Raw genomic sequence first — 27,759 nt, forward strand, 5'->3', positions numbered from 1 at the left:
TATTAGTAATAAAAAGCCCCCCAGAAAGTTTTAAAGGTAAGGGGAAATTGGAAATTTCGACTATGTTCAAGCAAATTCTGCTCTTGGGCATGTGAAATGACTCTTGCCTAGGTAAGAATGTTTCTTACCTTTCCCACCCCTTTCTTAAATTAACGTTAGGGCAAGATCCCTGAAACAACTAAATAAAAAGGTTTCTTTACCTCAAAACCCCACCAAGTAAGAATGTAACCTTGAAGCAACTGACTTAATTAGAAGCTTATCACAAAAATTAGACCAGCGTAAATAACAAACATTTATTGGTGTCACTTATGGTAGAAAAAGTTCCTACACCAGATGCGCATGACCCAATTGTTAAATAGAACATTTCCAAGATGAACACACGCCCTAACTCAGCTTTTTTACCCACTTTTTAAGATAGCCAATTCTTCCTCCCCCCCCACCCCCAAGACATGTGAGCAACTGCTAATGAAAAGCAGTAAACAGCCACTTGGGCTATAGCATTTTCAACTCCACTCCAAGGTGAAGATTCCAATTACATTCGAGACTTAAGTTCTCTCAATTTTCTCCTAACGAAAGTTCCTGAGTCCAGTATTTACAATATTACAGCACTAGCAGAGCAGTGTCTACAACTCATCTTTATCTGCTGGTTCCTCATCACCAGTTGGGGGAGGGCCTGCACTTCCATAGAGTTTGCTGATAATTGGCTGAACAATTTCTTCTAGTTCCTTCTTTTTAGCTTTGAAATCTTCAATGTCAGCGTCTTGGTGACTTTCTAGCCATTCAATCTTTTCCTCTACGGCTTTTTCCATGGTTTCCTTGTCTTCAGAGGAGAGTTTACCTCCCAGCTTTTCTTTATCTCCAATTTGATTCTTTAAAGAATAGGCATAGCTTTCCAATTCATTTCTAGTATCAATGCGCTCCTTGAGCTTTTTGTCTTCCTCGGCAAACTTCTCAGCATCATTAACCATCCTTTCAATTTCTTCAGGTGTCAGGCGATTTTGGTCATTGGTAATTGTGATCTTATTTTTGTTGCCTGTACCTTTGTCTTCAGCTGTCACTCTAAGAATGCCATTCACATCGATTTCAAAGGTGACTTCAATCTGTGGGACCCCACGGGGAGCAGGAGGAATTCCAGTCAGATCAAAAGTTCCCAGAAGGTGATTGTCTTTGGTCAGGGGTCGTTCACCTAGAAGGTATACACACACACAAAAAACTTGTTAGGAACAACTAACAACATTAGTCTTATCTGGATCCTTACACTGTTAGAGCCTACGGTGGCAAGGGCGTGTTTATCAAGCTAGAAGGGGGTCAGTCAGTATTGCTCTACAAGGAATTTCAAGTGGGCCCAACTGTTACATTACTACTAACTTTTAATTGAATTTCATCTATAGCATTATGAACTCTATTCTTATGGTATTCGAGGAGCCAGCTCAGAAGTTACTTCTAATGGCAAAGAACGCTAGATAGCTAGATGATAATTATTTTAGGACTGACTCTACCAAACTCAGCACCAGTTAAATTAGGGACCCCTGTCTGAAACCAGCAGATTCTTACTTTCCCTTCTGTTTTCAATACAATATATTAAGAGGTCACTTTCCACAAACATACCACGTCATTAACAAAGATAGAGCATTACCTTCATAGACCTTGATTGTAACAGTGGGTTGATTATCGGAAGCCGTAGAAAAGATCTGAGACTTCTTGGTGGGCACCACGGTGTTCCTTGGAATCAGTTTGGTCATGACACCTCCCACAGTTTCAATACCAAGTGTGAGGGGACATACATCAAGCAGTACCAGATCACCTGCAAAGGTAAATGAACCAAGGTTAAGTTCTAATTTGAGTCACAGGAGCACTACCAAGCAGTCTCCCCATGAACTATGTAACTTTATCTTCTCCATCTTGCCATTTAATGAGAGGTTGTATGCAAAATCATTTCGGAAGCAGTAAATTAAATGTAATTGCTAAGGATCTTGAAACTGAGCCAGGTCTTGTCCTCACTTTACCCTTTACCAGCTGTATGACCTTGTTATACATACTCTCTTGCTTTCTAAAGCAATAGCTAATTATACTCTATCAAGCCATTGAAATACTGTGGAAGATGCTGTGACACTGACTTACCTGTATCTTGATCACCAGAGAGTACCCCAGCCTGGACAGCAGCACCATATGCTACGGCCTCATCTGGGTTTATGCCACGGGATGGCTCCTTGCCATTGAAAAATTCTTTAACCAGTTGTTGAATCTTCGGGATTCGAGTAGAGCCACCAACAAGAACAATTTCATCAATATCAGACTTCTTTAAGTCAGAATCCTCCAGCACCTTCTGGACAGGCTTCATGGTAGAACGGAACAGATCCTAGAATAGGAAACAATTACTGTGATGATGCCTATTATACCTAGATACTGTCTAAATAACTAAGTACAGTGTCCCCGACAGAGTCTAACTAAATCTCGTTAGCAAAGCAAAAAACAAGGAACATACCATGTTTAGCTCTTCAAATTTGGCCCGGGTCAGAGTCTCAGAGAAGTCTTCTCCTTCATAGAAAGACTCAATTTCAATTCTTGCTTGATGTTGAGAAGACAGGGCCCGTTTGGCCTTTTCTACCTCACGTCGGAGTTTCTGCACAGCTCTGTTGTCTTTCCTGACATCTTTGCCTGTCTTCTTTTTGTAGAGCTTGATGAAGTGTTCCATGACACGTTGGTCAAAGTCTTCTCCACCCAGATGAGTGTCTCCATTAGTAGCCACAACTTCGAAGACACCATTATCAATGGTGAGGAGCGACACATCAAAAGTTCCACCACCGAGGTCAAACACCAGGATGTTCTTTTCCCCTTCCCTTTTATCCAAGCCATAAGCAATAGCAGCTGCTGTACTATTAAGAGAATGAAATAGAAGGAAAAAAAAAAAAAAGTTTAGTTAAGTTTACATTATCCCTATTTGGCAAATACACCATACTTCTGAGTTTAACACTTACGGCTCATTGATGATTCTCATAACATTCAATCCAGCAATAGTTCCAGCATCTTTGGTTGCCTGGCGTTGGGCATCATTGAAATAGGCCGGTACAGTAACAACTGCATGGGTAACCTAAGAGAATAACAAAAGATAATTAAGTGTATTTTATCACATTGTTTAACTCATATATGTTGCACTCAAACCTTCGCTTTAGTTTCTAACACAGTTTGTTAGATACAACATACATCATCTCATACCACGGATTTGCAAGCATTAAGTGATAACACGTGAAAAGTGCCTAGTATTTTGTTTGGCCTACAGTAATACAAACAACTAAAACTGAAATACACAGATATCATTCAGATTCTAATTATTAAACCAATGAAGGCATCTACGCAACACAATCAATAGTAAAAACAAAATTACTTAACACTTTTCTAGAAATATTTACCTTCTTTCCCAAATAAGCCTCAGCAGTTTCCTTCATTTTAGTGAGAACCATGGCAGAAATTTCTTCAGGAGCAAATGTCTTTGTCTGCCCACCTCCAATATCAACTTGAATATATGGTTTAGTTTTCTTTTCAACCACCTATTTTAAAGAATGAATTATTATTTTCAGACAGAAGAACATTCAAAACTCTAAATAAAGAGGATAGTCTGAGGCCCACTTCCTCCCCCATTATTTATTTGGTTTACTTTGGTTGCTTGGAGCTAAATAGTGACCAGCAACACTTAAGGAGCATGAGGAGTGCCTTACAAAGGCAAGCATATTCAGTTTCAATCAGGCTACCAATACTAAACGATGTAGACAAATAGTTACGGGTGACATTTCTTCGTACGCCAAGCTTACTTTACCAAATTTTGTAACATACTAAGATTACTCAATAAAAATTATTACATATACACCATGTTCGCATCCTTTTTGTTATCTCCACAACTTTTCAGTAGCTTATTAATCCTAAATACTCCCACCACCACCCACTTTCTATCCGGGTGACAAAAACCCCGTCGGACCTTGAAAGGCAAGAACTTGATGTCCTGCTGCACAGATGGGTCGTTCCATGTGCGGCCGATGAGCCTCTTGGCGTCGAAGACCGTGTTCTCAGGGTTGGAGGTGAGCTGGTTCTTGGCTGCATCGCCGATCAGACGCTCCCCTTCAGGAGTGAAGGCCACATAAGACGGCGTGATGCGATTGCCCTGATCGTTGGCGATGATCTCCACGCGGCCGTTCTTGAACACCCCGACGCTGGCGGAAAAATCACCAAGAACGGAAAGAATCAGCACTGCGATCCTCACAGCAGCCCAGGAGACCACGCCCCATTCCCCCCTTTCCACAAACCCCACTTACCAGGAGTAGGTGGTCCCCAGGTCGATGCCGACCACCGTGCCCACGTCTTCCTTCTTGTCCTCCTCCTCGGCCCGCGCCGCGCCGAGCAACAGCAGCACCGCAGCCACCAGGGACAGCTTCATCTTGCCGGCGCCGTAGGCCAGTCAGTCGGTCAGCAGGCAGGGAAGACCTCAGAGGCAATCCAACGACAGGCCGCTGCACGGGGGCGCACCGAGGTTACTGATCTGAGGGTACAGGGCCCGGGGTGAGCAGGGGCAGCTGGAAACGCGAAGGGCAGGTCCGGAAAGGCAGGCCGCGGCGCTTACCTCTCAGATTCACGAAACCTCCCAAGCCGTTGAATCTGTGAAGTCTCGGCCAGCGTCTACCGCGCCGTCGCCGACGCCGCTTATATACCCTCCCCCCAGCCCCGTCGTGGAGGCCACCGATTGGCGAAGGCCCTGCTCGTTGGAGGCCGCTGATTGGTCCAGGCCACCAAGCTGGCCGCAGCCGATTCGAAGAGGCCTCCTCCGCAGCTAACGTCACCGCTACGCCCCCCCGGCTGGCTCATTGGCTGCTGGTCGCGCCCAACAGTCACCAACGGAAGGCAACATCCTCCCCAAGCATAGGCCCCATTGGTGCAGCAGCTGCCTGTCCCTCATGCGACCTCTCACCCGGAGGCCGTTTCCGCCGGTAATTGCAGAAGTCCCGCCTTCAGGCTGGGCCCCGGGGGCCTGTCCAGTCTGGAGTGCGTGATTCCCCCGAGGCGGTGGGATTTGAGTCCTTGCTTCTCCTTTTCCGCTGCTCTCTTGTCCATCCTTCGTCCCTCATTTCGAAGCGGGAAGCGTCTGTTCCTTCTTCCAGCCTCCATCCCGTCCCAGGCAGGCAGGTCTCAGCGTAGATGCTGTGATTACCTCAGAAAAAAACTTTTCTGTCCTTTATAGCTACTACGGTTCTGGAGTGTCCGAGCCTCAGGGCCTTTTGTTGCTCTCCGGCCCGCAGCCCTCGAGCGGAGGCCTGGCCGGAGCACCGCCCAGCTGCGGATCGTGGCTCTTAGCCAGTTCTGTCGGCCCTGGTCTCCCTAGCCAGCTAGTTTTGTCTATACCAGGTTTTCTCCACATTGCCCTGCCCCACGGTAAGTCACAGGCCTGGCCAAAGTAACTGCCTCCTCGTCCTGAGTCCCCACCCCAGTGTGGCAACCCTGTCCTGAAGAGCTTACTAATGCCATCGCTCACACCCTGCGATGTATCATTTTTCTAGCTTGGCACCCCTTGCTTTCCCCTCCTCTGCCCATCTTTTCCCTTTGTGGCTTGGGTTATCGTTTGCAAGGCCTTCCTGAGCCTTTATTGTTGGTGCCTTTCTAACTTCACTCTTCCTAGAGGAGGTCAGATTGTGCTTAAATCCATCTGATAGAGATGTCTTGATATTGCTTTACTCTCGTATAGCCATCCTGTAGCAAAATATAATAGAGGCTACTGTTTACTTTAGGCTCACTATGTGCCAAGCATTGTTCTGTTTCCTGTGTCTTTCAGTTTAATACTTGGCATTTCCCATCTTCCAAATGAGAAAATTGAGACTGAAATATTAAATTATTAGCTTAAAGTTGTATAGCTGGTGAGTGATGGAGTTAGAATTGATATCCAAGTCAGCTTGGCGCTGTAGCCAATGCTCCTAACAATTTTTTTAAGTACTTAATTCATTCAACAAATCTTTTTGGAGGACCTGCTATCGACAGACCCAAAGGCCTGATACAAGATATTTTGAGGTGCTTACAGAAAATGCATGGGAGATTGTCACAGTCAGGAACTGATGGCTCCAGTATTTTTCCCACTAGATGTATTTTTGAGATTCATGGGTATGCACAATACCATGTTCACATAGCATTGAGACCTCTTACATACAGTTTCCTAAGATGCCTAGGAGTCAGTACTCAAGAATTTTCCTTTCTCCCTCAGTGCTTCTGAAAGGTTATGCTGGTGACTCAGAATTGACTATAGAAATTGCATCACCCATCTTACAACAGGGCTTGTAATACTGCTGTGACACTGACCCTCTGTAGGTTGCATCAGTTCATTATCAGGATAGAAGTCACTATTCAGCCACATTACAGCTTCGTACCATTTCAAGCAAATTTTGTATGTATAACATCCATTTAAAACAAAGCTCCTAATTTCAGCCTTGTCCTTGATTGATGGACTAATCTTCTGCAACTCTGTCTTTTCTAAGATTTAGAGAAGTGATAGCTAACTACCTTCCAAAGGGGATGAGTATATTGGTGGTTGTAGTGTAGTATATCCAAACTGATCATTTATGGATTGAATAGAAAAGCACATAGGTAAATCTAGTTTCCTGAATGTTAATGCCAATAATAGTATCGGTGCCAAATTATATATATTTAAGTACCAGACACTGTGTTAAACACTTTATGTGCATTACCTCTTTTACTTTTTACGAAAGCATTTTTTTTTTTTTTATCCTTATTTTAGAGCTAAGGAATCTGAAGACCCAAGAGGTAAAGAAACTTGCCCAGGAGTTCACACAGCTGAGAAGATAGGGATCCGGGATTTGAGCTTTGGCAATTTGATTTTTAATTTCTGTAGTCTAGATTGTCATCCTGAGCTTTGGGTTTATAAGATTTGTATCTTTTTCTTACTGTTGGTTTATTTATTTTGAGAGAGAGAGAGAGAGTGAATGTGTGCATGAGCAGGGGCAGGACAGAGAGGCAGAGAGAGAATCCCAAACAGGCTCCATGCTGTCAGCACAGAGCCCCACCTGGGGCTTGATCCTACAAACTGTGAGATCACGACCTGGGCTAAAATCAAGAGTTGGGTGCTTAACTGACCGAGCCACCCAGGCACCCCAAGATTTGTTATCTTGCTTAGGATATAGGGGAGTTACATAGTTTGCAAATATTTTGGTAATGAGTGATAGACAGATGTAGGTTTTTATCCAGTAGTTTAAACCAGCTCGCTTCACTTGTGCTCCTATGGATAAGAAAATAGATTTCTATTTCCCATCTGATCTCAGAAATCTAAGCAGAGCTAGGATTGATTAGGATTGATTCGCAGAGCTAGTCATTGTCATTTAGTTCCTAAATCTTCCTATCTGAAAGGGAATTAAAGGCACAGAACAGGAAGGAAGAGGAAAAGGCTTATATAACTGACAAATTGAATGTTTAGACCCTGGTAATTGAGAATTTTCCACATCCGTTGTTGGTGAGAATATTCAGCTAAGAGTTAAAGCACATAACCTTGGAAAAAACTGACCTACCAGAGTCTCAGTTTCTTTATCTATTGAATGTCAGGGATTTCTGTCCTGTCTTATTGGCTTGTTAGGATTAGATGAGATACTGTATGTGAAAGTGTTTGGAAAGTTGTAGAATAATAGGGAGGCTATTAATCATATGAATATACTATGAGAAGATGGGTTTATGTTTTTTTAAAAATATTTTTTAAGCTTATTTATTTAAGTAGTCTTTACCAATGTGGGGCCTGAACTCATGACTCTGAGATCAAGAGTCACATGCTCTTCTGACTGAGCCAGCCAGGTACCCCTGTGAGAAGAAATTTTAGAAGCCCTTCAAGAAAAGCACCTCCTGAGTGTCAATTTTCAAGGTTTCTTTCAATGGGAAATAATGTTTGGTGGTTTATGTTGAATTTGACAGATTTTTGGAAGTGCTTTTAAAAGTGCTATATCTAATTACTTTCTTACATTGGCCACCCAGATGCCTTTTTTATAAAGGGAATGGGAATAATTTCTCAACCTTCATTAAACAACTCAGGAGTAAAACAAAAGTATCTCCCTAACACCTGAGCCAGGAACAATACTAGGTATAAATCATGTAGCATTTTTTTGTGCTTTTGAAAGTGCAGTGTGCTATGCAATTAAGTCTCCTTCTTTGTATTGACTTTTTTTTTTTTAAGAATTTTATAATTAATAGGGAACCTTCCCCACACAAAATGAAAAGTTACAAGCAGTGCATCTTCTACTCTTCACTTTTTTGTTTGTTTGTTTTAGTGGAAGGCATTTAGGAGGGCATAAAGTGTCAGATAGTATGATAGAAAAGCCCATGGAGTTTGAAAGCATAAAAACTAGAGTTCCAGTTCTGTCACTTAACTAGCTATGATTTAGGGCAAGTCATTTAATCTCTCTGAGGCTCTGTTTACTAATCTGTAAAATGTACTAATCTGTAAAATGTATATAATTTTGCCTCAACAACAAGGCTGTTGTTACGATAAAGGTATTTGATTACTTGTAAAGCCTTTTGGTTTTATACAGAAAATGCTTTAATTCTTCTGTTTTAAATTGTCTTTTGAAGTAAAATAAGCTACTAAGTATAAAGAGCTACCTCTGTAGAATCTGAGTGGTAATATTCGATATGTATTCTAAATTTCTACATTTAAAAATTAGGAAAAATAGGGGTGCCTGGCTGGCTCCATCAGAGGAACAGGAGACTCTCGATCTCGTGCTTGTGAGTTCGAGCCCCACATCGGGGCTCGATTAAGAGTACTTAAATAAATACTTAAATAAAAATAAAATCAGAAATGTAGGTACATAGTATAAAATTAGGAGGGTACAACATGTAATATACAATGAAAATAAGTCTGCCTACCACCCCATCCCCAGCCTTGTCCCTCTACACTGGTAAAGGTAACCACTGTCACCACTTTCTTGTGTAGTCTTCTAGTGTGGTTTTATTCATGTTCATATACAGGATGTATATCCCTGTTTTAAAACTAGTGATGGAGCATGCTACACATGTGGTTCCATGCTACACATGTGGTTTTAAAACATGTGTTTTAAAACTAGTGATGGAGCATGCTACACATGTGGTTCCATGCAGTCAGCTGTATTTCTTGGAGATTGTCACAAATCCACTGCCTCTATCTTTTTTTAAATGTCAATAGTAGCTACCTTTAATTGAGTATCTACTATGTGCTGGATGTTTTACATATTTTAAACCTTTTTTTTAAAATAAATTACTATGTGAATACAGAAAAGTTCATAAATGCAATTGTACAGTTTAGTGAATAATCATAAAGTGAATCCCTAGGTATTCAAGTCAAGAAAAAGAATGTCAGCACCCGGAAGTCCTCACTTTTTCACCTCAGCTGATCCTAATTCCCTCTTCCATAAAAAAGTTAACTTTTCTTTATTGTTATAGTCTTTAGAATTTTACCATTTATCATATTAGCTTCTGTCTTAATCTGATATCCAGTAGAACAGGTCCTTCCACATTGTTCTTCTTCAGGAGTGTTTTTCGCTATTCTTGGCACTTGTATTTCCATAAAAATTTTAGAACTTGCTTGTCAAGTTGGCATAACAAACCTATTATATATTAAGTAAGAAAAGTAGGTTATTCAACAATATGATAATACTATATCTTTATTTTTTTAAGTTTATTTATTTAGAGAGAGCATACATGCAAGAAGGGGAGGGGCAGGGAGTGAGTGAGAGGGAGAATCCCAAGTAGGCTCAGCTGTCAGTGTGGAGCCCAACTTGGGGCTTGATCGCACAAATCCTGAGATCATGACTTGAGCTGAAATCCAGAGTTGGATGCTTAACCGACTGAGCCACCTAGGCACCCCTACTATACCATTATTTTTAAATAAGCTTTACAAAGTCTTACATCTCAATTTCTGTATTCTAGAATTTTTTTAAAAATTGCATGAGTTTAGCATTTAAAATTTATCAGGAATAAACAATTTTTATTTCAAAATCATAAATTGATACTTCAGTATGATGAAATATTATGTAGCTATTAAAATTGTTGGGGCGCCTGGGTGGCCAAATCCAATCTGATTTTGGCTCAAGTCATGATCTCCTGGTTTGTGAGTTTGAGCCCTGCAACGGGCTCTGTGTTGACAGCCCAGAGCCTGGAGCCTGCTTCAGATTCTGTGTCTCCCTCTCTCTCTGCCCTTCCCCTGCTAATGCTCTTTCTCTCTCTCTCTCTCTCTCTCAAAATAAACATTAAAAAAATTAAAATTGTTTATGTTTTTCAAAGAGTAAATCATAAGTATGTTACTTTTTCAATCTACATTTTCTTGTTATTAAAAAAAATCCCTGTTTATCTATCAGGAACTTACCAAGCTTGAAAAACTTTAAGAACTTAAAAACTAAAAGTAATACAGAAGAGAACTGCCCTCAGTCCACGCACCAGCCAGCTCCATTATGGCAACGCGGAGCCCCAGCATTGTGATTAGTGATGATGAATCAGGTTATGACCTAGATTTATTTTGTATACCTAATCATTATGCTCAGGATTTGGAAAAGGTGTTTATTCCTCATGGATTAATTATGGACAGGACGGAACGGCTTGCACGAGATGTGATGAAGGAGATGGGAAACCATCACATCGTAGCCCTCTGTGTGCTCAAGGGGGGCTATAAATTCTTTGCTGACCTGCTGGATTACATTAAAGCACTGAACAGAAATAGTGACAGATCCATTCCTATGACTGTAGATTTCATTAGACTGAAAAGCTACTGTAATGACCAGTCAACAGGGGATATAAAAGTAATTGGTGGAGATGATCTCTCAACTTTAACTGGAAAGAATGTCTTGATTGTTGAAGATATAATTGACACTGGCAAAACAATGCAAACCTTGCTTTCCTTGGTCAAGCAGTATAATCCAAAGATGGTCAGGGTTGCAAGCTTGCTGGTGAAAAGGACTCCTCGAAGTGTTGGATACAGACCAGACTTTGTTGGATTTGAAATTCCAGACAAGTTTGTTGTAGGTTATGCCCTTGACTATAATGAATATTTCAGGGATTTGAATCATGTTTGTGTCATTAGTGAAACTGGAAAAGCAAAATACAAAGCCTAACATGAGTGTTCCAGTTGAGTTTGGAGACATCTAGAGTCCCCTTGAAATCACTAGAAAATGATCAAATGTTCTACATCTGTGGCCAGCTGCTTAGTAGACCTTATTGCATGTATCTTCTAAGAATTTTATCTGTTTGGTATTTTTGTTAGAAATATCATTTGCTGTTTCCTAAAGTCTTTATTCGCACTGGGAGTCTATATAGATTATTGATTCCCTTTGGGTGCATTGTTATTTGACTTGTGAGTGAAAAATCTCTTAAACCACACCACTGTTGAATGAAAATATTGAAATTGTATCTGTAGGAAATATTTAAAGAGGAGATATATTCGTTTTTAATTGGTATTCTAATTTTGATATATTCAGGAAAAAATAGTATTGAATATTGTTAATTATACCACTGTTTGTTTAGAAAAGCAGTCCATTTTTGTTTCAATGACAGGATTTAAGAAGTACTGTTTTGTCAGACAAACCGTGTAGGCTTGAATTATTTTACTGTTTCAGTAGTATTAACTGTATTTTCCTTCTTGTTCACATTATTTCTGGTGAATCTTTGTCAACGGTTTCTTTTAAAAACATCAATAAATCCCCCCAAAACCTTAAAATGTAAATAAATAAAAGTAATTTAAGAGAACAAAAAGGTTGTCAGTAAAAGATGTGTAAGATATAATTATGTTAAAGATATTTCATACATTATAATTAGTCATAGGTTAAATCAAATACAGATAACACACCAAATTTTATGTTGCATTAACACGATGGCTCCCATCAGTGTGGACATACTGATACTAATTTCACTTTGCTGAAGTGTGAGTTACATGATTTATGATGGTTCAATAGGAGTCATTTTCCTCCTTATTAAGTTCTAGGCTTTTCTCTGTTGTCCTCAATTTAGCCAATAATTAAAATTTCTTTGGAAGACGTCACAAAACCATATTGACTGTGAGTTGCTTGGGCCTTAGAAGGATCCCCAGGCAAGTGAGTGGCCCTAAATCATGCTTCATAGCAAATCCACCTCTGAGTACTGCTACTATTTCTGAGCCTGCCAGTGGGGGCCACTGTAGGACAATCAAGGGCCCAAAACACGAAGTAAGACCGTGACTAAAGTCTTGTCCTTTACTTTCAACTGGGATGTTCCAAAGAGCAAAAAGCATTTTATAAAGGAATACTTTCTGCCACCTGTGTATAGAACAGCTTCCATGCATGTCTTTCTGGATTTTTGTTTGTTTACAGATTTCCAGAGCTTTAGAAATTTTTTCCCTTAAAATTTTTTTTAACTATGTTAAAAAATATGTAGTTAATTCATGTGAATTTTTCATTATTCAGAATATACAGTCAATCTAAATGTCCATCAATAGGGGATGCTAATCAGCTATGGTAAGTGATTCTATGGAAATGTTGTGCAAAGGTTCAAAACAATGAGGTGGCTTTTTATGTATTGATATGGAATAAAGCTCGGGATTTATTTTTTTAAATTTTTTAAATTTTAATTAGAGAGCAGGGGAGAGGGACAGTGGGGGGAGAAGAAGAGAGGGAGGTGGGAGAGAATATATTAGGCAGGCTCCACGCTTAGTGCAGAGCCCGACCAGGGCTCGATCCCAGGACCCTGGGATCATGACCTGAGCTGAAATCAAGAGTCAACATTCAATTGACTGTGCCACCCAGGCATACCAGGATTTACTTTTATTGTATGTATGTATGTATGTATGTTTGTATGTATTTATGTTTATTTTTGAGAGAGAGAGAGAACATGAGCAGGGGAGAGGCGAAGGGAGAGAGAGACACAGAATCTGAAGTAGGCTCCAGGCTTTGAGCTGTGAGTACAGAACCCTCCACAGGGCTTGAACCCATGAACCGCAAGATTATGACCTGAGTCGAAGTCATATGCTCAGCTGACTGAGTCACCCAGGCGCCCCTCAGGATTTATTTTTAAATGAAAAGAACAAATTACAGAGCACAGAACTGTATGTAGAACATAATCCTATCAGGGAAGGCTGAATGGTGTAGTGGAAAACAATGAGCTTTAGCCAGGGCTCACTGTTTATTCATCCCATTCATTGAAAAGAAAACAGAAACAGAACAAATATGTATTACATCCTAGGCAGTATGCCAGGTTCCAGAGGGACAGTGGGGAACAAACGGGTTCTCTGCCCTCAGGGAGTACTATGTATTGATTTTGAGCATCTTTGCACCTCTTTTTAAAAAAAAAAAATTTTTTTTTTTTTAATTTATTGAGAGAGAGAGTGTGTGTGTGTGTGAGAGAGAGACAGAGAGAGAGCAGGGGAGGGGCAGAGATGGAGGAGGGGCAAAGAGCAGGCTGTCACTGTCAGTGCAGAGCCCAATGCAGGGCTCCATGAATCTCACGGTTCGTGAGATCATGACCTGAGCCAAAGTCTGATGCTTAACTGACTAAGCCACTCAGGCCCCCAGAGCATCTTTTCACCTCTTGAGTTCACTTCTCCATGTGTAAAAGGTGTTAAGAACACTACCTTCTACATATTCCACCAAAATTACTGTTGTAGTGATCCATTGTTCTAACGTGGGGGTTGTGTTCCTTGAGTGTGCTAGGTGGGAAAAAAGTTGAAAACCACACCTATTCAAGTTATTCATTTAGAGATGACAGAGTAGGGCTCAAAACAATTGACAACCCCAGTGCTCTTTTCACGACCCTCAAGAACTTTTTGCAACTTTTGGGGTCCTTTTCTTCCTCTCCTCCATGGCGTGGGTGTGTGTGCTCCAGCCCATCTAGAGTACTCAGTGTTAAGTGAAAGCAAACAGTGAATGTGTTCATTTACACATTCATTTTGCTCAGGATGGGTTCTTCCTTAGCAATCCTCACATGCCATCTCCCTTCTTGAAATCCAGCCATCCAGTAACTCCCCAGTGTCATCATCTTCTTACAGTCATGGCCCCTCAACTTGATGAAGCTTTTCTCAGGGATTCTCATAGACCTACCCTAGAATGTAAACTGTATCTAGTGGCTTTTTTTTTTTTTTTTTTCTTTTTCTCATTCCCCTGAGGCTTTGGGCAATGCTTTAAAACAAAGTTGATATATCGTCTTTGGTTGAACTGAACTCTTGAATCCGTTGAATGGCAATATGACAGTGATAATAGCTGAGTAGCTAACTATAGAATGCCATCGTGGTAATAAAATGAGGCAATCAATACAAAGCAAATTTTGACAATTTTTAAGGGTAATACATCAAAGAGAATGACTAAGTGGAAAGCAGTCTCAGAGCTGATTCATATTTGAAATGGTTGGAAAACTATTATTACTTTTTTTTTTTTTTGACTGGAGACTCTCAGTGTTGGAGGATATAATCATCGTTTTCAATTTTTTGAAAGGCTGTCAAGTGGAAAACGTTCTAAATTGTTCCAGGCATCATAACCACTAGAAGCGGAAGGAAGTAAAAGGGAAGCCGGTTTCAGTTCACACAAGGCAGAACTTTCTAACTTTTAGAGCTGTCCAACAGTGGAGCAGGCTGTCCTAGGATTTTGAGGTCCCTGAAATTCGAATTGTTGAAATAGAAGTTGGAAGACCATCTGGCTGGCATGTACAAGAGCGAATTCCTGCCTGGCCGGGAGTTGGAATGACCTTTAGGGTGTCTTCCGATTCTAAAGTTTCTATGACTGCAGCTAGGTTAACTTCACCTTTGAATGTATCTGAATTGTTTTTGTAAAATGGTAAGCCAGTCAACTCAAACTGCATGGTCAAATTTACAAAGTAAAACGATACAATGAGGACTGGGAAATCAGGTTTAAAACCGGAAATGCAGATACCGCTGAAGGCAATTTGCGACACTTTTAACAGAAAGGGAGAGGTGGTGTGTGTGTGTCTGTGTCCTGGGCAAGTGACACTTGTTAACGAAAATGTAAATGCTCTAAATTGTCTTACTTTACACGTATCTCTTCCTGAGGGTTTTCCACATCTAGCAGCACCGTATGCGCCAGCAAGTGCCCGCATCTCCTGAGGAACGACTGTCGGGAAGGCGCTTCTCGGTACCACAGGTGCCCACGACCACTCAAGCCAGGGGCGGACCGGGCTGGCTAAAGCGGAAGGGCTCGGCGGGTCGTGCGCACGAACCACCAGTCCCAGGGGCCCCCGCGGCGCCGCGCACGCGCGATGGCGTGGCGGCAGCGCCGCCGCAGGACGCAGGGAAGCCAACTAGCGAGTAGTGGCGGCGGAGGCGGCGGCAGCGGCGGTGGCAGTTCGCGGCGAGGGCGACGGTTCCGAGACCGAGTGGCGGTTCGGCGGAGGCCTGGGTGCCCTCCTCCGTGTGATCCTCTTGGTGAGTGCGCGTCGCCGGTTAACCATCGCGGAGTGCGCGGCTCGCTGCCTGGCGGCGGGGCTGCTCTGGCCTAGGGCCTCAGCCTGCGCCTAATGGCCGGACCGCCCAGTTCAGCTGACCCCTAGGCCTCGGGCCTTTCCCTCCCGCGTCGGGAGACGTGGGGGTCGGGAGACACACGGTTAGGCCCAGGGGAGAGATTCGGCGGCGCGCAGGGGCCAGGGCGCCCTGGGGCAGATGGGAGGGAGGGACGCGTGGGGGATGGGATGGGAAGGGACCGGAGAACCGCGGGGCGGCTTCGGGTGGGAGCCACAGGCGAGCGACCTGGAAGGTAGAGAACTGAGTATAGGGGGCGAGAAAGAGGTGGAATGTCTTCTGGGTGCCACTGGTGAAGATGTCATGCTTCCGGGACTCTTGACAAGCTGGACTCACGGATCTGGGGGTAGCCCACCTCTGAAACACACACACACACACACACACACACTCTCTCTCTCTCTCTCTCTCTCTCTCTCTCTCTCTCTTTCTTTCTCGGCATCTTTTCACTTGCTGTTGGATGTCTTGGAAGTGAGGGACTGTTGGTTGCCTCCATCTCCTTTCCTTTAACTTCACCTTTTATTGACTGTCAAAATGTAAATGAGTGCTGGCTAGGCAAACCATAGAAATTGGGTTCTGTGTATAAGTCTGCGGAAAAACAGGCATGGTGATAACGTTCAGATGAGAGGTCAAAGGAAGAATCATTATTTTTATATTAAAATTTGTGACAGAAGTCAGTTTGCGCACGCTTTGCACTAGAAAGGATTTCTAACCTGGGATTTCACCATTTGGTGGGTAGAGTATAGGGGATCTTTGAAGTAGAATGGGGATAAAATCACATCTGTTGTTATTATCCGATAACTAATTTATTAGTTCTTTCGATTATAAATGTAGGCATTAAACCATAGTAGAACTAGCAGTGCCTGTGACTTTGTCACCAATAAAAATTACCACTATTTTTGTATCATGTTTGTAGTTTTTACAGATACCTTAAAATAGCATTTATGCTTATTTCTTCGAATTTATGGCATTATTAGACACACTTAGATCTTGTTATTTAATGTGATGTTAAACCTGCACACACATTACCGAATTACGATTTTTGAATTGGTTTGCTAATAGTTCAGTATAATTGGTTTCTTTTGTAATTTTGAATATTTAATTTAAAAGCAATCTGAGGGGCACCTGGCTGGCTCAGTCAGTAGAGCATGCGACTCTGGATCCTGGGGTCATGAGTTCAAACCCCATGTTGGGTCTAGAGATTCCTTAAAAATAAATTAACTAAAATAAAATAAAAATAAAAGCAATCTGAGAGAGAGTCCATAGCCTTCAGCAGACAAAGAGATACATGGTACATAAAGACTAATAATTCCTGAAGTAGAAATAAGTGTTTGGGGATCTAGAAGTCTGCCTGGAAGGATATTTGAATTATTATTTTTTTATTTTTTTACTTTTATTTTTTTAAACATTTTTTTCTTTTTTACATTTATTTATTTTTGAGAGACAGACAGAGTATGAGCAGGGGAGGGGCAGAGAGAGAGGAAGACCCAGAATCCGAAGCGGGGTCCAGGCTCTGAGCTGTCAGCACAGAGTCCTATGTGGGGCTCAAACCCATGAACCATGAGATCATGACCTGAGCCGAAGCCGGACGCTTAACTAAGCTACCCAGGCACCCACCCCACCCCCCTTTTTTTTTCTAAGATAGAAGACAAGGCAGGGATGCCAGGGTGACTCAGTCAGTTAAGTGACCGACTTTGGCTCCGGTCTTGATCTCGTGGATTTTAGCCCTGTGTCGGACCCTGTGCTGACAGCTCAGAGCCTGAAGCCTGCTTCAGATTCTGTGTCTCCCTCTCTCTCTGCCCCACCCCTGCTCACACACTCTCTCTCTCTCCCTCTCAAAAATAAATAAGCATTAAAAAAAATGCTTTGAAAAAAAAAGACAAGGCAGATAGTATTATAGTTTAGATGAAAGAGGAAATTTTGTAAATAGGGAAGTAAAAGAAAAGATTTGACTGGGTCAGGGTATAATTTTGAAAAATAGACTGCAGATATTTCATTCAGGGTACTGGGGAATCAGCAAAATAAACTTAGGAAAAAAAGGGAAGTGAACACTTTGGCCCTTCGATTTTTTTCTAGTAAGGCACCTCCTAGTTCTAAGTGGTTGAAGCCTTCTAAGCTCTTGTGTAAGCCTGTGAAAGGAAATTTTAATGCGTGCTGGTTTTCTTTAAATCGTGTAGGTAGGTAGTGTGGCTTTTGAAAGAGGGGTATATTCCAAATCTTTTATCCTTAAGTAAAAACTACAAGATCTGTCTTCCAATACATTTTCCTATTGCTATTATTCTTTTCATATATGATAGGAAGTAAATGTGCAGGTGATAGAGTTGGAGAATTGGTAAGTCATTTTCTTGAAATTCTATTTTATTTATTTATTTAAAACAGTTTTTTTTTTGAAAATTTTTAATGTTTATTTTTGAGAGAGGGAGAGAGACAGAGTGCAAATGGGGGAGGGGCCGAGAGAGAGAAACAGAATCCAAAGCAGGTTCCAGCCTCTGAGCTGTCAGCACAGATCCCGACTCGAGGTTGAACTCACAAAGTGTGTGGGATCATGACCGCAGCTGAAGTCAGAGCCACTGAGCCGACCCAGGTGCCCCTTGAAATTCTATTTTAAATTCTGCAGTTCAGCTCCATTTGGCATCAAACTCCTTACTGACAAATCAGTTGTAACATTTCTAAAAAAAATTTTTTTAACATTTATTTATTTTTGAGAGAGAGGGGTGGGGGAGGGGCAGAGAGACAGAGACAGAATTCGAAGCAAGCTCCAGGCTTTGAGCTGTCAGCAGAGTCCAAAGCGGGGCTCAAACTTACGAACTGCGAGATCATGATCTGAGCCGAAGTTGGATGCTTAACCGACTGAGCCACCCAGGCACCCTGTGTAACATTTCTTTAGAATATGTGTGACTTGAGGGGCGCCTGGGTGGCTCAGTTGTTTAAGAGTCTGACTTCAGCTCAGGTCATGATCTCATGGTTGGTGGATTCGAGCCCCACATGGGGCTCTGTGCTGTCAGTGGGGAGTCCGCTTGAGATTCTTTGTCCCTCTCTCTCTGCCCCTCCCGGCCTGCACTGTCTCTCTGTCTCTCTCAAAATAAATAAATAAACTTAAAAAAAAAAGTTTCTTCTAGAATATGTGTGACTTGAAACTTGAACCTGTTTGTGACGCACCTGTCAATATCTTGTGTGAATTTTTTTTTTCCCTCTAAGATAATAGCAATAATGGAAAAGCCAGTGCAGCAAACTGTTTTGGGTTTTTTTTTTTTGGAAAAAATAAAGGGGAGTAAAGGAGAGTATTTTATGAAACGATGTTGGTGCTGAAATACTTCATGTTGAATTAAACACACCATATTACAAAATCACTGCCTTGGAAGGATCTTGTCTTGCAGGGGTCTTGCCTGGTGTTTTTTTGTGTCCTTAGGCTGCCTCCTTTGTCATTCTTCGCCCCTGTCCCTTCATTTTTTTATAGAATGTATTTATCTGATCTTATGTTATTTGTAGGTATTTTTGTCTCCCCATTAGAATGTTAGCTCTGTGAGAATAGGGACTTTGTCTTCGCCATGGTGCTGGAATGGTGGCTGGCCCGTAACAGGTATTCAGTAAATAGTTGCTGAATAAGTAAATAAATCAGTTAATTTATAATAGCTAGGTTATTTCTGGGAATAAAACCTATTTATTTTTTAAATCTTCCAAGGAGTATTATGTATGCTGGGTTGGTTGAATTTGAACCTTTTCTTCTTACATTTAAAAAAAACATTTTTTTTTTAAGTTTATTTATTTTTGACAGAGAGAGAGAGAGAGAGACAGAGACAGAGACAGAGACAGATAATGAGCAAGGAAGGGGTAGAGAGAGACACACAGAATCTGAAGCAGGCTCCAGGCTCCAAGCTGACAGCACAGAGTCTGATGCTGGGCTCGAACTCACAAACTGTGAGATTGTGACCTGGGCCGAAGTCAGATGCTTAACTGCCTGAGTCACCCAGGCACCCCACTTCTTACATTTTTAAAAAGACAACTTATTTCCCAAACATTATGTGGGAGTTTTTGTGGGCATTTGGTTTATGTGGGGACTAATTGTTCTTAATACATGTTGCCATGTTTGATTATTTTTAACTTTCTGCAGTGATGTGATGAAAGGAAGTGTCTGTGGATGAAGGTCTTTTTTTTTTTTTTTTAAGTTTATTTATTTTGAGAGGGAGAGCACGAGCAGGAGAGGGGCAGAGAGAGAATTTCAAGCAGGCTTTGTGCTGTCAGTGAAGAGCCCAACATGGGGCTCAATCTCACAAACCATGAGATGACCTAAGCCAAACTCAAGACTGGGATGCTTAATTGACCGAGCCACCCAGACACCCCTGTTGATGAAGTTCTTATTTTGCTAACGCTCTTTTACTTTGCGATCCTAGATTGTTATAAATGACACCGAATTGTTCATATCAAACTGATAAAAAATTTTAATATCTGACAGTATCAAATATTAGTGAAGAGGTCGCTGAACATGGTAATTTAGAAACTGCTGGTGGAGTTTAAATTGGTACAGCTGCCTTGAGAGACAGTGTTTGTGGTATTTAGTAAAGTTGAAAATGGGCATACCCTACCTATAATTTCCCAGCTTCTGGCAGGCAATAAGAATGGGTGGGGCAAAGGGGATGATCCTGTAATTTTTTTTGAAAGATTGAAAGCAACTGAGGTGATGTTAACAGTTAATTCTGGGAGGCAGAATACAAGTACTAAATCATCTTTGCACTTTTCCCTATTTTCTGTTGATTTTGTTGTTTTGAATCCGTAATTTTTTTTTTTTTTTTTTTTAAGTAATCTCTACACCCACTGTGGGGCTTGAACTCATGACCCTGAGATCAGGAGTTGCATGTTCTCACTGAGCCTTCCAAGTGCCCCTAAATCCATAACTTTTAAATATTGTTTTCCAACTCTGAAAAATCCTAAGCCTACAGAAGGGTTGCAACAGTATGTCATAACAACACCTTTGTACTCCTTACCTAGATTCGATAGTTGTTAATGTTTTGCTCTGCTTGCTTTATGCACTAGTAGACACAATTTTTCGCTGAAGTATTTGTGAATTACTTTCACAACACTTTACCCCTAAATACTTTTAGCATGTATTTCCCTAGAACAGACACTTTCTTCTACATATCTGCAATTAGTAGTCACCCTCAAGAAATTTAACGTGGATATTATTTTTTAATGTATAGTACATATTAAAATTCCCCAGTTGTCCCAATACTGTCCTTAGATGTTTGATTTTGTGTTTGCCCCAAGATTCATTTAAGGAGCTTACATTGCATTTAGTTGCCTGCTTGAATCTGGACTGGGTTTCTAGGCTTTTTTTTTTTTTTTTGGTGGGGGAGGGGAGGGGTCTTTCAGAACAGTAAGTATCTAGACCAGTTGTATTGTAGGATGTCCCTCAATTTGGATTTGTCAGAATATTTCTTTATGATCACATTAGGTTAAACATTTTTGGTTGGAATGCTGTGTAGTTGATTTTATGTCTCAGTGTATCACATCAGAGGTGATGTAAATATTTCAATATTTCATTATTGATGTAAATTTGATCATTTGAATAAAGTAATATCTAATAGACTTATATTGTAAAGGCACTCTTTTCCTTTGTAATTAATAAGTAACCAGTGGGGTGATTATTTTAAAACTTTCTCAAACTCATGAGTTGTTAATACAGGTTCCAGTACAAAGAGTGAAGAAGATTTAGACTGGAGACACTACTGAATGGGAGAGTGGAAGATTAGGGAATGCTGTTTGAAAGACATGACATTTGAACTGGACCAACTATCATAGATGTAATTGGCACTAGGGCTATCAGGGAACAACTTGAACAAAGAAGAGGAATTTGTAAATTAGAATATCCAAGTCTCCTCCCCCCCCCCCACCTTTTTTTCTTTTTTTCTGGCTCGTGTGTTAGGTCTGTGAAATGGAAAAATGGGAGGAAAGATTGTAAAGATAGCTTGGGATGAAGAAATACTGGAAAATGGGGCTACCCAGATGATAGTATGTGATCATTTGCCCACAGGTATATCACTTCCTTCCTAGTGCTCACTGTGGTGAAACTGCTCACTGGGAGCCTGAAGTCAATAAAGAGCCAGAGAGGCAGCACAGGGAAGTGAAAAGAGTGTGGGCTGTGAAATCAAACAAATCTAGTTTTGAATTCTCTGCTGCATAATAGCTGAATGATTTGTCAGTAAGTTATTTAACTTTTCTAAACCTGATTCCTCATCTGTAAAGTGGAGGTGATAGGATTGACTAATAACAATACCATATGAAAAGCATCAGGAACGTGGCTTTCATTCAGTAGTTGCTAGTTAATCTTTTGATGCTTCAGCTCTCAACCTTTCACTTTTCCTCTTTGGCACCATATTCCTGACTTTAAAACAAGCCTTACTCTTCTCGTGCATTCTTGGACACTGTCACATTGCTGTCACTTCTCAGTTGACTCAGTTGGCTCCACTGTGAGTTTGTGAGCTGCTTTCCAGTGATGGCACAGAGCACTTCCCACCTTAGAGGTGATGCCTGATAATGGCATTCTGAAAATTGCAGCAAGTTAATTTATTTGGAAAAATTACCCCTAATTTTTATAGAAAATTGAAGAGGGAAAGTGGTTATATTCCCAATACTAAGACATTTCACATTATTTAAAAAAAATTTGCGGGCGCCTGGATGGCCCAATCATTTAAGCATCCAATTCTTGATTTCAGCTCAGGTTGTGGTCTCATGGTTGTGAGATTGAGCCCCTCCCCCACACATACACTCAATCTCTCTCAAAATTAATAAATAAACATTTTTTTTTTAGAGTTGTATTAGGCAAAGTTGGTTACTTGTTACTCTAGGATTCTCTAAGGTAAAATGTAATTTTTTTGTTTGTTTGTTTTGGCAAAAGTCTTATATAAATGGAATCCCTTTTATTTGCTATGGAAAGACCAGTACTTGAAAAAGAATTTCTCAGATGGTTAATTAATTTTTTTTCCCTTGCAGTTTTCTGTTTTTTTTCACCACATGTAATTCCTTCTCTGGAATTAATTTTTTCATAGGCATGAAGGATTTTAGTTATGTACTTTTTACATTTGAACTGCTCAAACTTTTATTTTCATAGAATTATTGTGACTTTGGGGCACCTGGGTGGCTCAGTTGGTTGAGTGTCTGGATCTTGATTTCATCTTAGGTCATGATCCCAGGATGGTTGGATCAGGCCCCGAGTTGGGCTCCATGCTCAGCATGGAGCCTACTTGAGATTCTCTCTTTCTCTATCTGCCCCTCTCCCATGCTTGTGCTCTTTTCCTTTCTCTTAAAAAAAAAAAAAAAAAATTGCGGATTTAACTCTGTAAGTAATCCTAATCAAGGTATTTTCTTTTTTTTTTTCTTTCTTTTTTTTTTTTTTTTGTATTTTCATTTTTAAAGGAACTAAGCCCAATAATTTCTGTATCATGTACACATTTTAGAAGAGGCTTTAGGGACTGAGCTGTTTGATTTCTTGTTTTTAAATTATAGTTCGTTAAAATTTCTTTATACTTAACCTATATTTTCCAATTTGGGGGAGTATGTTTCAATATGTATTATGATTTTTTTAAATGTTTGAGAGAGATTGCCAGTGGGGAAGGACAGAGAGATGGGGGAGAAAGGATGCAAAGTGAGCTCCAAGCTGACAGCAGCAATGCAGGGTTTGAACTCATGAACTGTGAGATCCTGACCTGAACCGAAGTCAGGATGCTCCCCCCCATTTTTTTTTAGTTTTAAAAGCATTTCCAGTAGGGCAGTTTTTCACTGCTCCTAAGCTGAAACCCAGTTTTGTTTTGTTTTAAAGCTTTGTTTGTTTGTTTGTTTAAAGTTTATTTATTTGAGAGAGACTGTGAGCACACACAGGTTGGGGAAGACCAGAGATAGAGGAGGAGAGAGAGAGAATCCCAAGCAGACTCTGCACTGTCAGCACTGAGCCAAACTCGGGGCTTGAACCTACAAACCAACTGTAAGATCATGACCTGAGTCAAAATCAAGAGCTGGACACTTAACCGACCCAGGCACCTCTTGTTTTGTTTTTTAAGTTTTTTTGTTCAGTCTCTACACCCAACATGGGGCTCAAACTGGACCAAGAGATTAAGAGTTGCTCTTCCACCTGAGTCAGCCAGGTGCCCCTGAAATCCAGTTTTGAACTCTGCAATGTAATAGTCAGAAGTGGTGAATATCTGTTGATACTACAAGTTCTCATATTCACTATATATAAATAAAAGGTTAAACAAGTGTTTAAACAAATGCTAACAGTGTAATTTTATATATGTGTATATGTGTGTGCATGTGTGTATGTGTATATAGACATAGATATAAATCAAGCCAAAATTATCTTTGTATACACCTTTTCATATGCCTTTTTTAAAATATAAGGCTTTGGGGCGCCTGGGTGGCGCAGTCGGTTAAGCGTCCGACTTCAGCCAGGTCACGATCTCGCGGTCCACGAGTTCGAGCCCCGCGTCGGGCTCTGGGCTGATGGCTCAGAGCCCGGAGCCCGTTTCCGATTCTGTGTCTCCCTCTCTCTCTGCCCCTCCCCGGTTCATGCTCTGTCTCTCTCTGTCCCAAAAATAAATAAACGTTGAAAAAAAAAAATTTTAAAATATAAGGCTTTAAGTATAATGTAACTGTAAAAGCAGCGAGATATCTGCTCATTAATCTGTGTGTCTGAAAAGATGCTTGCTTGGTCTTGCTCCCATGTAATGCTGGTACACCCACCCTAGAGATTAGTGGGAAGCATGTCATCAAACATGTTCAGCTCTTCTTCCTTTTTTTTACTTACTAATTTATGTTTTCAGTTTATTGTCTGTAAATCTTTGATTAAAATTGGAAAATTTTAAGGAAAAAAATATTAGTCAAGGGATATTAGCCTGTTTCTCTTTTTATAGAATCAAATTATCTTCCCAAGCAATCTGAATTTTACCCAAATACATTCATTTTTAAAGTTTTAAGGACTTAGGCTAAACTCACCTATTTTTAACCCACTCTGAACTGTCTCCTTTCACTTTCTAATGCAAAACTGACCCATCTCTTGATTTTACTTTCATTACGTATAAATCATGACTAGCTGATAAAAAATACATTTGGTCTAAAAATTGTAAGGCAGAATTGCAAAATGTTTACAAATACAGATTTTTGTAATAGAAGAGCTTAAGAAAGCATAGGTGAATTATTTTTGCAGAATTTGTTTCATCTTGATTACCTCCTTTAGAACCCAAGGAATTTTTGAGTCCTCTAAAACCAAGTGTTTTTTGATAAATAACTATTCAAGGTTGTGATGGGCCAGCTTGGATTCTGAGAAAGTGACCTATTAAGTGTCCTTATGAGTAAATTTCTGTTCCACCATTAATGATAATAGTAATTGGCATTTATTGAGTTCTTTCTCTCTTTGTAGACGTTAGGTAAACTAGTTAAAATTATGAATTCCATAATTCTGTGGAGGGATCTTAATGATTGATTTCTTTTTGAAAAGCTATTTTAGGCAACTAGATTTATTTATTATTTATTTTTATTTATTTATTTTTGTGGTCCAGGATGTTCCTCTTAGGTAAAACATAGTCAATGGTAATAAATAATGCTGCTTGAAGTTTGGTAATATTTATAAATTTATGGGGTGTCTGGGTGGCTCAGTTGCTTAAGTGTCCGACCAACTCTTGATCTCGGCTCAGGTCATGATATCAGTTTGTGGGTTCGAGCCCTGCATAGGGCTCCATGCTGACGGTGCAGAGCCTGCTTGAGATTGTATCTGTCTCCCTCTCTGCCCCTCCCCTGCTTGCTCTCCACCTCTCAAAATAAAAATAAACTTTAAAAAATATTCATAATTTTATGAGATACCATTCTGGTAAATCTGATGAAATGGACTGACAGCCTGCTGTTTATTATACCTTCCCTAATTTTGAGGGTGGACTCTTGGATCTTGAAACAGGCTTTACCAGTATTACAGCTCAGCAAAAAATGCAGCGGAAGCTCACAGTTCTCTTTCTGTTTGGTTGTTTTGTACACCCACTGTACTTATGGAGGAAGCTAAGTTTATGCAGGGACCAAAGCTTCCTCAAAGCATGTGAGGTGGTGAAATCATTCTCTCCGAAATTCTCAAAGGGCTCTTAAGGACTTTAGGTTTTTTTTAATTTAAATTATGTAGTTTATCTTGAGCTCCAGCTTTATGAATGTCTAGTGAGTTGTCATTAGAGATTGTTGAATTGGAAGAAATTAGATTTGGTGGTATTTAATTTCAGACTAATAAAATTAATGGAGATTTATCTAACTGTGAAAGTTCCTGATACCCATTTCTAGGTTGGTGCCCTTGCAGTTCTGCTTACTAGTGTATAGCTTGTTATTGTTGAACTGTGTCCATAAGTACTGTCCTTTTTGTTGCACTTGAAATTTTTCACACTTATGGGGCGCCTGGGTGGCTCAGTCGGTTGAGACGTCCGACTTTGACTCAGGTCATGATCTCACAGCTTATGGGTTTGAGCCCCGCTTTGGGCTCTGTGCTGACAGCTCGGAGCCTGGAGCCTGCTTCTGATTCTGTGTCTGTCTGTCTGTCTGTCTCTCTCTCTCTGCCCCTCCCCTGCTCACACACACACACTCTCTCTCAAAAATAAATAAAACATTAAGAAAAAAAAAAAAAGCATCTGATTTCAGCCCAGGTCATGATCCCATGGTTTGTGGGTTCGACCCCTGTGTCAGTCTGTATGCTGACAGCTCGGAGCCTGGACCCTGCTTCGGATTCTGTGTCTTCCTCTCTCTCTGCCCCTTCCCCACTCATGCTTTGTCTCTCTCTCTCTCCCTCTCAAAAATAATAAATGTTAAAAAAAATAAATAAAAATTTCCCATGTGTAATATATTATCATTCACGGAATTTGTCTGGTCCTGAGTGTTTAAGTAATTGCACTAACACATCATTTAGTGGAGGAATCTTAGTCCCAAGTTTTTATTTAAAAAAAAAATTTTTTTTTTTTAGTTGTTTATTTATTTTTGAGACAGAGAGAGACAGAGCATGAACGGGGGAGGGTCAGAGACAGAGGGAGACACAGAATCTGAAGCAGGCTCCAGGCTCTGAGCTGTCAGCACAGAGCCCAACGTGGGGCTCAAACTCACAGACCATGAGATCATGACCTGAGCCGAAGTTGGAATTTCAACTGACTGAGCCACCCAGGTGCCCCACGTCCCAAGTTTTTATTATGTTTTCTTTTTTTTAAATTACGAAAGTAATGTTCTTTGTTTAAAAAAAAACCTAAAAATACAAACAAAGAAAGCTTTTCTTCCCCACATATATATGTACATGCTATATGTTTTCAGTTTTTTTCTTTTTTTCCCCCAGAAATTATTGTCAATACTTGTAGCGCTTTACATATATTAACTTGTTAAACTTTTACAGCCCATGAACATACCTTATGAAGTAGATTCTATTTTATATCCTTTTGCAGATGAAGAAAGCAAGGCAAGGAGAATTATCAAAGGTTGCACAACTAGTGAGTGGCAAAGCTGATATTGGAGCACAGGGAGTCTTGCTCAAGGGTTTGTGGTTTAGCTGCCTCTTGGGTCTTACCTTGGGTATCATTCTTCAGTGTGCTTTTTTCATGTAATGGTACACCATGGACAACTTTCTGTGTACCTCTCTCAATAATTATGTATTGCTTCTCAATAATTATGTAGTACTCGGTGACAGAGATGTACCATAACAATGTTTTTCAAAATTAATCTTGTTTAATATTGTCAGTTACATTAGTAATGATTTCAAGTAATACTTTTTTTAGGGGTGCCTGGGTAGCTCAGTTGGTTAAATGTCCAACTCTTTTTTTTTTTTTTAAATTTATTTTCATGTTTATTTTTGCGAGAGAGAGACAGAGTGTCATCGGGGGAGTGGCAGAGTGAGAGGGAGACACAGAATCCGAAGCAGGCTCTAGGCTGTGAGCTGTCAGCACAGAGCTGGATGAGGGGCCCAAAGTCACAAGCCTTGAGATTATGACCTGAGCTGAAGTCTGATGCTTAACTGAGTGAGCCACCCAGGTGCCCCCAGCTCTTTTTTTTTTTTTTTTTAATGTTTATTTATTTCTTTTGAGAGAGCACACGTACAAATGTGAGTGGGGGAGGGGCAGAGAGAGAGAGGGAGAGATTCCCAAGCAGGCTCTGCACTGTCAGCCTGGAGTCAGACTCAGGGCTCGATCCCACAAACTGTGAGTTCATGAGCTGAGCTGAAATCAAGAGTCAGACACTTAACGGACTGAGCCACCCCGGCACCCCAAGCACCTGCTTGG

General features: G+C 40.6%; 3 protein-coding genes across 11 annotated transcripts in view; 2 read left to right on the forward strand and 1 right to left on the reverse strand.

Annotated features, from left to right (window-relative positions):
• Positions 1-279: 279 nt before the first annotated feature.
• Positions 280-4,721, reverse strand: HSPA5 (heat shock protein family A (Hsp70) member 5). 2 transcript variants are annotated; one of them, XM_043566912.1, is made up of 9 exons: positions 4,613-4,721; positions 4,308-4,531; positions 3,974-4,205; positions 3,411-3,548; positions 2,979-3,091; positions 2,486-2,876; positions 2,122-2,359; positions 1,637-1,804; positions 280-1,186 (listed from the first exon to the last, which is right to left on the reverse strand). In XM_043566912.1, exons 2-9 carry the CDS (start codon positions 4,427-4,429, stop codon positions 624-626), a joined length of 1,965 nt encoding a protein of 654 aa, XP_043422847.1. In that variant the 5' UTR covers positions 4,430-4,531; positions 4,613-4,721; the 3' UTR covers positions 280-623. The 2 variants fall into 2 exon arrangements, with proteins under 2 accessions (XP_043422847.1, XP_043422848.1); XM_043566913.1 differs by having other exon boundaries at positions 4,308-4,502; positions 4,613-4,714.
• A 147-nt stretch (positions 4,722-4,868) lies between these two features.
• LOC122475183 (hypoxanthine-guanine phosphoribosyltransferase-like) lies at positions 4,869-12,580 on the forward strand. Of its 3 annotated transcripts, none has more exons than XM_043566918.1 (3): positions 4,869-4,976; positions 6,770-6,795; positions 10,362-12,580. In XM_043566918.1, the coding sequence occupies exon 3, from the start codon at positions 10,455-10,457 to the stop codon at positions 11,109-11,111; it is 657 nt and encodes a 218-aa protein (XP_043422853.1). In that variant the 5' UTR covers positions 4,869-4,976; positions 6,770-6,795; positions 10,362-10,454; the 3' UTR covers positions 11,112-12,580. The 3 variants fall into 3 exon arrangements, with proteins under 3 accessions (XP_043422853.1, XP_043422855.1, XP_043422852.1); XM_043566917.1 differs by lacking the exon at positions 4,869-4,976 and adding an exon at positions 4,984-5,418; XM_043566920.1 differs by lacking the exon at positions 6,770-6,795 and having other exon boundaries at positions 4,973-5,418.
• Positions 12,581-15,029: 2,449 nt separating this feature from the next.
• GAPVD1 (GTPase activating protein and VPS9 domains 1) overlaps positions 15,030-27,759 on the forward strand; it is a 76,323-nt gene continuing 63,593 nt past the window's right edge. For 2 of the 6 annotated variants that reach the window (XM_043566613.1, XM_043566615.1), the window contains exon 1: positions 15,242-15,397. The gene's annotated coding sequence lies outside the window, so the exon portion shown is untranslated. Of the gene's footprint in view, positions 15,398-27,759 lie in introns of all 6 variants that reach the window. The other 4 variants (XM_043566612.1, XM_043566611.1, XM_043566616.1 and 1 more) reach the window with 4 other exon arrangements.

The sequence above is a fragment of the Prionailurus bengalensis genome, chromosome D4 (genome assembly GCF_016509475.1).
Source record: "Prionailurus bengalensis isolate Pbe53 chromosome D4, Fcat_Pben_1.1_paternal_pri, whole genome shotgun sequence".
Classification (NCBI taxonomy): Eukaryota; Metazoa; Chordata; class Mammalia; order Carnivora; family Felidae; genus Prionailurus; species Prionailurus bengalensis.